Raw genomic sequence first — 14,560 nt, 5'->3', positions numbered from 1 at the left:
GTCTCTCCGTGTCCTCATATTTCTGTCTATCTGGACCCGTCTCTCCGTGTGTCTCTGAGCCACATCTCCCTACGCCTCTGTATATCTCACTCTCCCCGTGTTGTCCTGGTCTCTCTGCGTGCCCGTGTGGTGTCACCGTGTCGATGTCGCAGCCCTGAACCCCCCCCCCCCATCCGGGTCTCTCTGTACCTGGATCTTCTCTCTGTACCTGGATCTTCTCTCTCTGTACCTGGATCTTCTCTCTCTGTACCTGGATCTTCTCTCTGTACCTGGATCTTCTCTCTGTACCTGGATCTTCTCTCTGTACCTGGATCTTCTCTCTGTACCTGGACCTTCTCTCTCTGTACCTGGATCTTCTCTCTGTACCTGGATCTTCTCTCTGTACCTGGATCTTCTCTCTGTACCTGGATCTTCTCTCTGTACCTGGATCTTCTCTCTCTACCTGGATCTTCTCTCTCTGTACCTGGATCTTCTCTCTCTGTACCTGGATCTTCTCTCTGTACCTGGATCTTCTCTGTCTCCGTGCTTTCGGCCGCATTCGGTTCTTGGATTCAAACGCCGGCGGCTCGAGCCCTGGCAGCCAATCGCGGCGCGTCCCGCCGTCCCACGTGACCCTCTCAACCATTGTGGAGTCGTGGGGGAGAGGCACGTTGCTGGTCCTCGTCGCTCATTGGACAACATGGAGGTCACGTGGCACGTACAGGGAGGAGCCTCGTGATGTCATCAGAACGCGTTTGATGCGGAGAGCGAGCACGTGAGTCTGTGCTGGGTCAGTTTCTCCGCGTAACCAGTAACCGATTAAGAAAACCGGTTTGCCAGGCAAGGTAAACGTTTAGAGCAATACACACAAACTGTATACGGTTAAATGTTGACTTAAATCTTGACTTAAAGCTTTCGTGACTGCAGGAATTCGTAGTCTCTGGGCCTTTCGGTAAAGTCACGTAGATGGGTTCAAAGAAAATAACAAAAAACGACGTTTCGATCGCAACGCAAAAGCGATGGTCACCAGGAGGCTGCGACTTTACCGAAAGACCCAGAGAACATCCGCCGCGAGTGTGTGCGGTGGCAACGTTATAGCTGAGAAGCGAAGGCAGCTGCCGCGGTGCAGCGTCCAGCGCGCTCGCATTGCGACCCAGAGCGCGCTCCCGGTGCGATCCATCCTCCCGGCACGGCAGCAGTGGAGCGATGGCAGGGGCATCGATGGGTTCGCCGCAGTTACTCGGTGGGCAGGTCGCGTGGAAGAGTAGGCCGGATACCCCCCACCCCAGCAAAACGCCCACTAGGGCAACTCCTGCGCCGGCAGTGGCGTGAGCGACGCGAGGGAGTTGTTTTACGAAGTTGAACGTCATAGAAGCGCCAACATCAACTGGAGACGTCGTCCCTGCCGCGATCATTGTAACGAGCTGGGGTGGTGGGTGCCAGTTCGCGACGCAGCGCCGCCACGCGTGGGTGACACGCGTGAGTGACACGTGTCACCCATTTTGACGTCACGTCAAAATGCGCAACTTTAAATAAATATAGACAACACGTTATACTTAATTAAATTGACTTTTTAATAAATGTTTTCTCCTACAACATCAGAGTGCAGCGCCACATTAAATACGCACTACAATGACAATAGTTTAAAGCGATTTGAAGCATGTTTTATATCTTTTTTTGGGGGGGCAGAGCTTTGTGACGTCATATTTGAGGGGGTCTGACTTTTTGTGACGCCGTGTGACGAGGGGGGGGGGTAGAATAAGAGAACAACTCCCACTACTACCATCACTGCTGTATGGAACTCGGGGTTGTTGGGGGCGCGCCTGTGGCGCTCCTCACAACCATTCGCGGCCTTCGGCCAGGAAAGTCACGAAACAAATTTCACGCCAACGACGCCTTCACACAAGCACCCGATGCTCCGTTTTGAAGTTTTAAAATGAAACATCTTTGAATTGTATTATGTTTGAATTAGGTACTTGTATTTCTTCATTCAAAGCTTATATCATTTTACATCTGGAAGACTTCATTGAAAACGACATTTCGTGTCAATTTTCTCTCGTCAAGTCGATGGCCTTGCTGGGGGTTCGGTTTGATGCGAACTTTCACCTGTTTGGGATTGCGGGGTCGAGATAAGGCGACACAGAGCTGCTGGCCGTGCGAGAAGACCGCCGCCTGCAGATCGATTCCAACGTAATCGAACGTCTGTTCCTGCGCCTCCGTCGTTCATGCAGGGGGTGCGTAGGTTTGCAGCGCCCTCTGCATGAAAACGACGGAAAGTGCAGCGTTCATCACAGATAGATAAAGTTGTGCGCTTATATAAGAGTATAACCGCTATTCACGCAGCGGTGAATTGGCAAAAAACTGGAAATTAGTTTTTAATAATGTATAATTTAACCACTTTAGGACATTCTTCGATGCTTACACCTGCCTCCTTCCCTTGCCCGTCTCTCTCCCTCGTCTGCGTGACCTGCCCTGCCGTGGGGGCGCACGGCCGCAGGATGCCTGTCGGGGCGGGCGGTGCGTCCTGCGTGGTGCAGCTGGAGGAGCGCGTTCACGTCGTGGAGTTCAGTCCGTTCCCCCGCAGCGCTGGGCTCATCGCCGTGGGCTGCGGCGCCCTCATCACCCTCGGAGCATGCACGCTGCAGGTGAACCACTGGCACGGCCTCCGGGTGAGGTGCAGCCTCTAATGGAGAGCTGGGCTACAGTTTTGTTTTTTACAAAGTTGCTGGGCACAGTCACAAAGGCCCAAATATGTCAAGGGATTAGCCACAAATGGCACGATTGCATTCGTAATAGAAAAGAGTGTAATGCATTTCTTCAACTTATCAAGGTTTTCTATACGAGTCTGTGAAGAGAGATGGTAGGAGGGGATTCAAAAGTTGAGCAGTGCGAGGGAAGAAGCAGAAAGTGAGGTGACCTGCAGTCTGGTGAGTGGGTAGGCGAGTAGGTGAGTGAGTGTATAGATGAGACGAAACAGTCCTTGACAAGTTATTTCCTGCTCAAATAAGCATTGAGGCAGTCCTCATTCCCCAATTACAACCCTGCAGAGCCAGTGGTGGGGATGAGTCAATCCAGAGAACACCACAGTTGACTGCATTTTATTAACGCCCGGCTCCGAGCACGGCACCCTTCTCTAGGCGGCGAGCAGTGACCACGGGCATTAGGCTGTGTCACCCTCCCATGGACGTTCATGTCCTCTTTCCCACACTCTACTTTGTGCACCCGCCCTCATACTCGCATTCATGCCCTCACACCCGCGCTCACACCAGCATCCGCGCTCACACCAGCATCCGCGCTCACACCAGCATCCGCGCTCACACCAGCATCCGCGCTCACACCAGCATCCGCGCTCACACCAGCATCCGCGCTCACACCAGCATCCGCGCTCACACCAGCATCCACGCTCTCCAAGTCTCACCCACGCTTCCAGACCCACGCTCTCTCACCCACACTCTCTCACCCACACTCTCTCACCCACACACTCTCACACCCACACTCTCACACACACTCTCTCACCCACACTCTCTCACCCACACTCTCTCACCCACACTCTCTCACCCACACACTCTCACACACACTCTCTCACCCACACTCTCTCACCCACACACTCTCACACACACTCTCTCACCCACACTCTCACCCACACACTCTCACACAGACTCTCTCACCCACACTCTCTCACACACGCTCTCACACCCACGCTCTCACACCCACACCCTCACACCCACACTCTCTCACCCACACACTCTCACACACACTCTCTCACCCACACTCTCTCACCCACACACTCTCACACACACTCTCTCACCCACACTCTCTCACCCACACACTCTCACACACACTCTCTCACCCACACTCTCTCACCCACACTCTCTCACCCACACTCTCACACCCACACCCTCACACCCACACTCTCTCACCCACACACTCTCTCACCCACACTCTCTCACCCACACTCTCTCACCCACACTCTCTCACCCACACTCTCTCACCCACACTCTCTCACCCACACACTCTCACCCACGCTCTCTCACCCACACACACTCTCACCCACACTCTCTCACCCACACACTCTCACCCACACTCTCTCACCCACACACTCTCACCCACACTCTCTCACCCACACTCTCTCACCCACACACTCTCTCACCCACACTCTCTCACCCACACTCTCTCACCCACATACTCTCACCCACACTCTCTCACCCACACTCTCTCACCCACACTCTCTCACCCACACTCTCTCACCCACACACTCTCACCCACACTCTCACCCACACACTCTCACCCACGCTTCCACACCCGCACCTGCGTTATCACATCCTCGCCCACACTCATGCTCCCGTGATTAACTTTTCCATGACCAGTGAACTGCTGAGAAGAGGGTGATTGGGCAGCGAGTCCCGTGTGTGACCTACATTTGTTTGAGTCCTGCGTTTTCTGTTATGAATTACATGCGTTTTGCGTTCGCCTGTATCCCTCGTGTGATGAGGTCATTGCTGTGGCCAAGGGGTGGTGCTTTGTGATTGGCTGGATGTGTGTGCTGTGCACGTCTCGTGTGGCTAACTGGTTTTGCGTACGGTGTGTGTTTTGTGATGTTTGCTGGTTGTACGTATTGTGTGGTTGGCAGGTTGTGGATATTTTGTGTGTATTTTATAGATCTGGCCAGGTGGCGCAGCGGTAGAGCGAGCGGCTTGCAATCGAAAGGTCGTGAGTTCGTGTCCTGGTTGGGGGTTTACTCGGCCCAATATCCCTCTGGGGTCACTAAAAGTGGGGAAGCAAACAGAGGTGGCCCTATGGATAGGTTCACCCCTGCCATAGGAATGTGCAATTTCCACCATGGAATCAGGGATTTAAGCAGGAAATGAGCATCAGTCCCATTCAAAGAGGAAATTACTTTGACTGTTGACTTTGATTGTATGGTTGGGTAGTTGTGTGTATTGTGCATGTTTATTTTTCTGGTCTGCTGGGTGTGTGTACGACGTGTGGACTGTGTGGTGGTGGTGCTGCTGCTGCAGGAGGAAGAGGGTCTTGTGTTCACCCGCATGAAGTCCTACGAGGGTGGGGCTCGCGTGCACGCGCTCGCGTGGAGCCCTGACACGCACCTGGGTCCCCACCCCCAAATGCTCAGGTACGGTGGCATTGCTCGTCCTCTACCACCTCCATCGCTGTGACACTCGGACGGTGAGCAGGGTGAGTTGTGCGATATGTGCGCCTTGTGCGATGTCTTGCAGTGCATGAGTTGTGCGGTGTGCGTGCGTTGTGAGTGTGGTGAGTGTGCGGGATGTGCGGAGTTGGTGCGAGCGTGGGGCCCGACAGCTGTGTTTGTGTTGGGGCGCTGCCGCCGCACTTCAGTCAAACAAGGAGGGGGCGTGGTGGGAACGGGAGGGGGTCGACTGCAGTAACATGTGGTTTCTTCGGCTCCTCTTGATCCGGTGGCCGGTGAGGCAATAGCGGTAGTGGGTGACACGGTGCGTTCATGTGTGTCCCGGAAACACCGCTGCCCTGGATATGGCATTAGTCAAGTGAGACTTGTCATAATTGATTCAGTAAGGGAGTTAAGGCAATTAAGCGGCATAAGTTAGGATAGTGAAAGTAAAAATGTAACCGATAAGTAATAACATAATGTGATGAACACCAATAATGTTAAAATGTTCTTAATCAACATCAAAAGCAGAAATATACTTGCCTCAACAACCGACTGAAGTGCACCGAGCAATGGGAGTGATGATGTCATCACTCGTAACGCCGCCCTCAGCGCTGCGGTCGCACGAGGACGTCCATCTTGCCTTTTTGTTTACGCTCGGATTTTACTACAGTCGGAGCTGCCGGACTCATAATGAATTTTACTAACATCTGTATGCGGGTTCCTGGATGTGGCATTGCCAGGGTCGGGCCTCGTGATGGTACCACCGGCACGTATAGGCCTTGTGTGAGATCACTACACGGCTGCGGCGGTGCGTGTGGTGATGCAGATGGACGCGTGGTTGTGTCTCTTGGTTCACGTGGCGCCTCCTATGCCTCCTTGGCCAATGGGCAGAGCCGGCCATCTCTGGCACCAATTGAACATTCAGGGTCGCCCAATTGCGACTACAGTCACCAAATCTCAAACCCTGTAATGCCACTGCCGACTTCAATCATTGGGTGGCTGGGTGGCGAGGTGGTAACACTTGTGCCTTAGAGGAAGATATTCCTGCGTTCGATTCTCTGAGTTTTTATGTTGTCTCCCAGTTCTTTATAGGTTTCCTCTGGATTATCCGGTTTCCTCTCATAGTAAATAAAAGCATGCAATGTAGTTGCAGGATAACTGGTATGGTGAAACACACAAAAGGAACTGGGCTCTTGCAGACTAGGAACGGCCCAGTTCTGGCCCGCAAACAGTACCAGGGCTGTAAGTTCCTTTGCTGCATGGCCCATGAGGGCCCTTGGTGTTGGGACCTCCCGTCCCATCCATCTAGCCCCTCCCCACCCTCCCTACTATCTGTATTATTTCACCTTCAAATAAATTAATGTCATAATAGAATTGATTTAAAGCTTTCGTGACTGCAGGAATCGATACTCTTTGGTTCTTTCGGTAAAGTCACATAGGTCAAAAAAATAATAGATCACGACGTTTCGATCGCAACACAAGCAACCGTCTTCAGGTGAAAAAGAGGGGGAATCTGCTGAGGCAGGCTGTTTATCAAGGTTTAGAGATGGGCGGGGCAGCTAATGTTATCATGTAGGAGCGAGTAGGAGAGAGCGAGTAGCAGAGATAAATTTGCTTGTAAATGTAAGCTCGGCGAGGGCCGAGCTCGGCTAGGGCCCGGAAATTTGAGAGTCGGCTAATATTGGCAGGTAGAGAGGGAACTTCAAAGCAGTTAAAACTTTACCTGGTTGATCACGTCCTTCCAATGATTGCTTAATTTGTATCCATCTTCTCGGTTGAAGTTATGTTTGTGTTTATAAATATGGATGGCTTCATGGACAAATCTTTGATGGTAGCCCGAAGGTTTGCAGAGTACCTTGGTCTCGGGAAAGACAATATCGTGTGAGCCCACCGCGTTCAAACAGTGATCAGCCACGGCAGAGGTATTGGTGCTGCCGTGTTTCAAATCTGTCGTTTCGTTTCCCCAATGTAACTGCTGCTGCAACCACAACTTAGTTTGTAGACACCATGGTATTGCATGTCAGGAATCACATCTTTCACAGATGGGATCAAATCAAGCATTTTTGTACTGTGTTGAATCGAACCTGGATCTTATGTTTGTTCAAGATTTTGGAAATCTTTTTGGTAACCCCTGATATGTATAGCAAGGTTGATGGTTTTGATTGGGTCCTCAGATGGTTCTCTCCCTATGGTTGGGGATACAGCTTTGCGGACTGTGCGATCCGAATATCCATTAATCTTGAGGGCTTGGCGCACACGTGTTCCAGTTCACTGGATAGGTGGTGCTGGTCGGAGGTCATGTGTCTGGAGTCAGGTCGATTAGGTTGTGTCTCGGATCAGGTTGTTTTTTTAAATCTTAAATTACCAGAGAAACAATGAAAAAGGAAGATCCACAACAGCAGCCGAGAAGAAATCCACATGGAGGAAAACAAATACAAGATTGCTAAGAGATGGTGATAGAATGTGTTGCATGAATTGAGCGGTTACATTCACGGTGCAAATATGCAGCGATGGAGTGCTTGAAGGTGGTCAGAGATGGTAGCACCGATAAACCCACATTATTTTCTCAGTTTATCCAAAACACAGATGCTGCACGCAACAATGTTTTTGAGTCGCATTGTAACGCAGCTCCCGGCTCGTTACACTCATGCCCATCGTTCAGGACACTGGGACGCGGTCACCGTAGGAGGTGGTTTGTGGTCAGAGGCATCGGGAAGATTGGAGCGTCATGCAGGTGATGCATCCAGAACGATCCGACTCCTAAGGCTCAACGCGTTTTCCATTCTCCAGCTCGGTGCATGAACCCAGTTGTCTGGAGCCCTGCGTATGCAGAGAGAGTCATGTGCAGACGTATGGATGTACACACACTGAAAAAACAACGAGCAGAGCACTGGGTGGCTAAACCACAGCAAGTTGGCGCAGTAGGGGCACAGGTGGTGCATCGGCCAGTCATTTCATTCAGTCGACCCATGGCACCTGGGTCTGCCCCGTGACCTCCTGACGTCACCACGGCGCATGTGCCAGGCTATGTGCACGTTAAGGCCACGTGAAGTGTCGAACGCCCGCTGACAGGAGGTCACGGGGCAGACCCAGGTGCCACGGGGTCGACTGAATGAGATGACTGGCCGATGCACCAACTGTGCCCCTACTGTGCCAACTTGCTGTGGTTTATCACCCGGTGCTCTGCTCGTTGTTGTGAGCGTCGCTCCTCTGCCCTCCGTTGTTGTTGGAAGGCGACTGCCTCCAACTGCCCAATAGCGTCCTTCACGAGCCTCCTCCTTGACACCGCTGGTACCAGTCATCGGCAAGTCCACTCAGCTCCACATCATTTGTACCACATCACTCCATCTCTCCTCTAGCCTGTGCCGGGCCCGTTTAGCCCCCTCTATCCGGCCAAACAAAAGCTGTTTAGGCATGCGGTGGCTGGGCATGTGGGCTACATGACCCAGCCAACGCAGCCTTACCTGCCGGAGGAGCTCACCGAAAGGACTGTGTCCGCATCTTTCAAGGATTTGTGAGCTCCTCACACAATCCAGCCTGGTTAAACCCAAGATGGATCGTAGGCAGGCCAGCCGAAATGTTTCTAACCAGCGAAGATGTTCCATTAGGGGGGTCAACGTTTCACAAACGTAGAGAAGTGAGGGCATGATTGTGGCCGGAAATACCTGAAGCTTTGTGTGGAGTGACAGACCAGGTAGCTTCCACACAGCGTTACGCAACTGATGAAAAGATGATGCCGCTCGACTGATTCGGAGTGAGACCTCTGCTGTAAAACCGGAGCCGGTCATTAGTACACTGTCCAGCTATGGGAAACTCTCCACTCTATCCACAACTGCGCCATCACAAATTGGGAGTTGTGGGGGTGGAGTGTCTGATGGTACAACATTTACAGGCATACAGATACACACAGACGTTCATATTCACGCAAATATGTATCTGTGCAGACGTGCACAAAGACACAAGAACACACACATGGACACAACGACATACACACTTAGACACGGATACAGACATACATAAACACCCATGATTAGACACATGGACACACATTTACACAGGCTGACACAAGCACACGCAGACATACACACATATCGACACACTGACAAACGGACACACACTAAGACGCAGATACACATTCATAGACAACAGTAACACCCGCCATTCGCCACTAAGTGGCAGTGATGTCACCACGGCGCTTGTGCCAGGCCAAGTGCACTTTGAGGTCACGTGAAGTGTCGAAGGCTCGCTGACAGGAGGTCACAGGACAGACCCAGGTGCCATGGGTTGACCCACTGAGATGGCTGGCAGATGCACCAGCCGTGCCCCCTGCCATGCCAACTTGCTGCGTTTTAGCTGTCCGGTGCTCCATTTGTTGTTGTGAGTGTCGCTCCTCTGCCCTCCGTAGTTGTTGAAGAGCAAATGCCTCCAACTGCCCAGTAGCGTCCTTCACGAGCCTTCTCCATAGAGGCTGATCTTGACACCGCTGGTACCAGTCTTCGGCAAGTCCACTCAGCTCCACATCCTCCTGTACTGCATCAGTCCATCTCTTCTCCAGACTGTGTCACGTCCATTTAGCCCCCTCTGTCCAGCCAAACAGAAGCTGCTTGGGCATGCAGTGGCTGGGCATGCAGGCTACATGACCCAGCTAATGCAGCTTTGCCTGTTGGAGGAGCTCACTGATGAGAATATGTCCAGTTCTTTCAATGATTTGTGAGTTCCTCACAATCCAGCCTAGTTAAACCCAGGATGGATCAAAGGCAGTCCAGCCTGAATGTTTATAACCAGGACAGATGTTCCTTTAGAGGGGTCTACAGACACACACTGACACACACAGTATTACACTCACAGTCAGACACATATGGATATATTCACAAACATGGACACAAAGACTGCACCCAACAACAACTGACTGCCAATCGGCGACGTCACAACAGCTCTACAGCTCTTGTGCCACGCTAGATGCACTTTGAGGCCACTTTGAGAGATGCCTGCACACGAACGCCCACTTGTTCACCTCCGCCTGGCATGGCATTGCCGCCTTTCCAACGTAACCCTAGCCTGGCTAGCGGTCCGGAGCGCCCGTAATCCCACAGAGAATATCTTTGCTGGCCTACGAAGGACATAATAAACTTGGAATATACGGCCGCGGAGGATAAACGTGCACTGTGCATATGTAATAGCTCTTTCCCCTGCCCTTTCTAATAGCACAATGTGCCTTTGTGAGCCGTATGAAAAAGGTGCGAGTATTTTATAACTCCGGTGATTAATTTATTCAAAGCAAACACATCTGTTACACGATGGAGCCCGAACTAAACTTTTGTTTCTCCAAAGAAAACACTTTTTTTCTTGTGTTATTATTTTATTTTTTTATCCAGCACTAGCAACCACCGGGCCTGTGTTGTGGCCGCGTGGCGGGTGGCGTGGCACCTGCGGGAGAGGTCGGCAGGGTCAGGTGGCGCTGGTGGGGGTAGGGGGTGTGCAGGTGCGCGCCGTGGCTCCCCCGAGTGTGCACGGTTCCCAGGCTCGGAGGCCGAGCGGCACGACCTTGGGGCCAACGGCAGTGGCGTTTGGGTGGCCCGTTGGGAGGGTTGGGTGTGGAGGTCCTTTGTGGGTGGTGGGTGATGGCAGGTGGTTGTGGTGGTTCCCATTTGGGTGGTGGGTAGCGTGTGTGTGGTTGTGGTAGTTCCCATTTGTGTGGTGGGTAGTGCGTGTGTGGATGGGGCAGTTCTCATTTGGGTGGTGGCTAGTGTGTGGTATTGGTAGTACTCATTTGGATAGTGGGTAGCGTGTGTGTGTGGTGTGTGTGTGGTGTGTGCGTGGGGTGTGCGGTGTGTGCTTGGTGTGTGTCTGTGGTGGGTGTGGTTGCGGTAGTCCCTGCGCGGGTGGCACTTGGTTGGGGTAGCGGTGCCGTGGGCCCTCGCCTGCCCCCGTGCTCCCTGGCATGCTAAGCAGCCGCTAAGCTGAACCAGGTGTGCTTACAGTACGGAACTCGGCAAACAATCGTGCGCCTTCCAGCTGCCGTGTCAGCGTTTTTTAATAGTCGCAAACGTACGGGGGAATTATAGTGACGCAGATAAGCGACGTCACGAACAGAGTCGATGTTTCGGCCAAGAAGCCTCCGTCAGGACGTGGAGGGAGGTGCGGGGAGCGAGAGAAGGGTGTGCTGGAAGCCGGAGTGGATGAATATTGGGCAGGGCGGGTGCATGGGATGTGAGGATTGAGGACGGGAAGGGAGTGAAAGGGAGCGTGAGTCGAGACCAGCCGAGCGGGTGCAATTTCCTGGTGAAAAGCTCCCGTGCGATGAGGCACTGCGCCCCACACTGGGATTCCAGGAAAGGAGAGGCTTGGTGGGGGAGCGCGCGGAGGTCAGAGCCGTCTGTCGGTTGAGGGCGCCGCGTGGCGCGTCCGTGACTGCCACTCCCACGCTGGAACCGCGCTCATCCGGAGTGGGGCTGACACTCCATCTGGGCAGACAGCTTCCTGGCCCAGACTGCTCTTATCTGTAGATTTCCTGAGAAAGTGCAATCGTAGCCGTGTATTTTTAGGAATGAACTCCGGCGCCCGCAATCCTCCGCACGCCACACCGAGCCGTGCCCTGTCACTGTGGGGATACGGTCGAGGGATTGTGGTTCCAGGCAAGGGCTCTACTTCCCACATCTGGGAGGGGAGGGGTGACATGGGATCTAGGGTGGGCTGGTAGCGTTCACATGAATTCAGTCCACACCCCCACCAGCTGAGCGTGAGGAAATCTTCATTTCGGCCGTCGGCCCCGCTTCCATCCCCCCACCCCCATTTGCGCTGCTCGCACGCAGATCCCAAAAAACCTGGACAAACAACAGCCGGCCAAGTGGAACGCGTCCGCTGCCCGTTCTGGGCTCGCGTGTATCCATGTGAAATTTCTAAACGGCGGATCTCAAGCACCCTGGCTCTTGGGCATTAACCTCACTGCGTGGTGTCACAGCAGCTGCGTCGTGCCACGTGCGTGCACTTCACGCATGCCGCCAGTGGGCTGCTCGCTGATCGCACGGCCGCCCCGTTTACACTACTGCCACCCACTGAAGAGAAATGACCGGTGGTTGATCGGTGAAATATTATTACACAGAGCGTTATGAGCGGTTGAAAGACTGCCCTTTTTAGGGTCCCACTGCACACCAGTGTTCACGCACCCTTAGGTTGGAGGCCGTTTCACTTCCTCTGCAACTCATCATGGTCACTGTCGCAGTCAGAGGGGGTGGGTCACTCAAGATTACGATGGCAGGAATCTCATTGACAGCGTGCTGATGAGGTGAAATGGAAATTGCAACATCCAACCTCAGCAAAATGGTTATGTTATTATACAAATTACATCTGTACAAAAAAAACCCTAAACGATATTGCAAACGTTACAACCGCAATCGCATCAACAGGCTTTGGCTCGGCAGCAATGGCATCTTAAAAATAATTTAGAATATTAAATTAATCTGAACCAAATGCTTCGGTGGGGCGAGTTGTGTTTGGCTCGTTTCTCTGAGCACCGATAAAATATTGATTGAGACAGCTTGGCTGCACGCATTGTGTTATTCCAGGGGACTGGCGTTCTGGGCAGTCTTCCTGAGCCGTTCCCAGCCGGAGCCGGCAAGGAGGCCCCAACAGCCGAGCGTGAGCACTGCACGTGGAGGCAGCACGTGGCTGGTTGCCGTGCATGCCAGCAGCACAGCTGCACTGGTGTGATGCGGCTGCAGTTGTGAGCGATAGCTGCGCCTGCGAGTGACATAGCTGCTCACGCGAGCGCTGAAACTGCTGCGTAATCAGTTGTCCTAACCATGGGGTATGCGGCTCGCTCTCCGCACAGCTGTTGGCCTTGCTCGATGTCACCGCAGACCGCAGCAGCTGTCGCGGTGGAGTGGCACTTGAGTCGTCGTGGCCCGGCAGAGTGCAGCCCCGTTAGAGTCCTCCCCAGTCCCGGGCTGCAACCACAGGAGCCATGTGGCCACAATACAATGACCTCATTGTGAGAACCGGATTGGCATGGCCAGGGGAGCCCTGCTCAATGGGTTTTATTAAATCCATGCAACTGCCAGTTCCCCATTCTCAGCACCTGCAACGTCAGCGATTTAGGAACGAACTCTGTCGACCCGCCCATCATGCCAGCACACCTACGATGGCACCGTGCCACCGGCACCACCAAGCCGTCGCGTCCCTCCCCGAGTCTCGTGGGCCTTGCGGGTTTTCGCCGTGGGCACTAATAGCGACCGGGAAACGCCGCCTGAGGGCGGGCAGGCGAGCAAGCGACGGAGCCGGAGAGACGGTTTTGCAGAAATATTTAAAGCTTCCTCAGCATACTCAGCCAGTGTGCAGTCATTCCCACCAACATTCCCCAACGTTGCATCGAGCTCCGATTTTCTTTTCATCTGGAGGAAAAATAAAAAAGCTGTAAAATTCTGCAGTAACGTTTTAAAGGCGCCAGAGAGCTGTAAATTGAATCTAAGTGAGAACATACATTGGCAGTGAGTCAGGAAACTCCGGGGCTCGTTGGCCAAGCCAGGTCTTGACTTGTCTGCTGGGACGGTGAATGCAATTGCAGCAGGCACGCACACAAGCACGTACAGGCAAACGCACGCGTGCACGCACGCATAGGCAAAACGCGACACATGCACGCACGGGCAAATGCACACGCACTCAAAGTATTGTGTGGGCAAATGCACGCACAGGCATTCGGCCTCCGTCTTGGCACGGGCCTTGTGCTGCACAAGTGGAGTGCAAGCAAACTCCGCAGGTTTGCACAGAGAAATCGATTGCACCAAGAGGGAATGGAATATAGGAGACTTAATATCTTCAAGTTTGAAGCTTATTTTGTTGAACGAGGTGAGAACTCAGTAGACCAGGATGAGTCTCTTTGCGAGAGCGACCTGGATGTCAAGAGCATCTTGTCATTGACTTAATGCCACGGAGGATGAACGGCCGCATTGGCTCCTCGGCAGAGCGAGCGGCCCGCAATCTGAAGGTTGTGATTTCACATCCTGGTTTGGGGTTGACTCAGAACATCATACTTCTGAGGTTGATAAAATGAGTACCACTTTCTAGGGAAGTCAACAGCAGTTGTCTTATGCATAAACTCACCCCCGCCATAGGAATGTGGAATTTCCCCACTAGGTCAAGGTTGTAAATGGAAAATGAGCACTAAATCAATGCTCAAGAACAACTTATCGTTGTTGTTGTGTTAACTGAATTATAATCGTAATAATTGCTTAACTAAGAACAAAAAGGTAATGCGTGAGTGTAATGGTAACCGCTGTCACTTGGCTGTGAGGAATCCTCCTGCGTTGGTCGCCATGTGAATGCCCTCCCGACTCGTTCATTGGAATTCGGCATCCTGAGCCGTGGTCCTGTGGACGTTATTGCCCTGGGGACCACAGAGGAGGGAAATGGGAGTATAAGAGATCGGTTGTGTTC

The 14,560-nt window shown here is 52.8% G+C and overlaps 1 protein-coding gene across 3 annotated transcripts in view; it reads left to right on the top strand.

Moving 5' to 3' along the window:
* Positions 1-687: 687 nt before the first annotated feature.
* The window catches only part of NUP37 (nucleoporin 37), a 32,492-nt gene continuing 18,619 nt past the window's right edge, over positions 688-14,560 (top strand). The window contains exons 1-3 of one of the 3 annotated variants that reach the window (XM_078859358.1): positions 688-754; positions 2,477-2,624; positions 4,998-5,110. In XM_078859358.1, the coding sequence (XP_078715484.1) occupies positions 738-754; positions 2,477-2,624; positions 4,998-5,110 (278 nt within the window). In that variant the 5' untranslated portion in view covers positions 688-737. Of the gene's footprint in view, positions 825-2,476; positions 2,625-4,997; positions 5,111-14,560 lie in introns of all 3 variants that reach the window. The other 2 variants (XM_078859360.1, XM_078859359.1) reach the window with 2 other exon arrangements.

Source organism: Lampetra fluviatilis, chromosome 8, assembly GCF_964198595.1.
Source record: "Lampetra fluviatilis chromosome 8, kcLamFluv1.1, whole genome shotgun sequence".
Classification (NCBI taxonomy): Eukaryota; Metazoa; Chordata; class Hyperoartia; order Petromyzontiformes; family Petromyzontidae; genus Lampetra; species Lampetra fluviatilis.
Note: the sequence above shows the minus strand (reverse complement) of the source record. Positions and strands in the feature narration are given on the sequence as shown.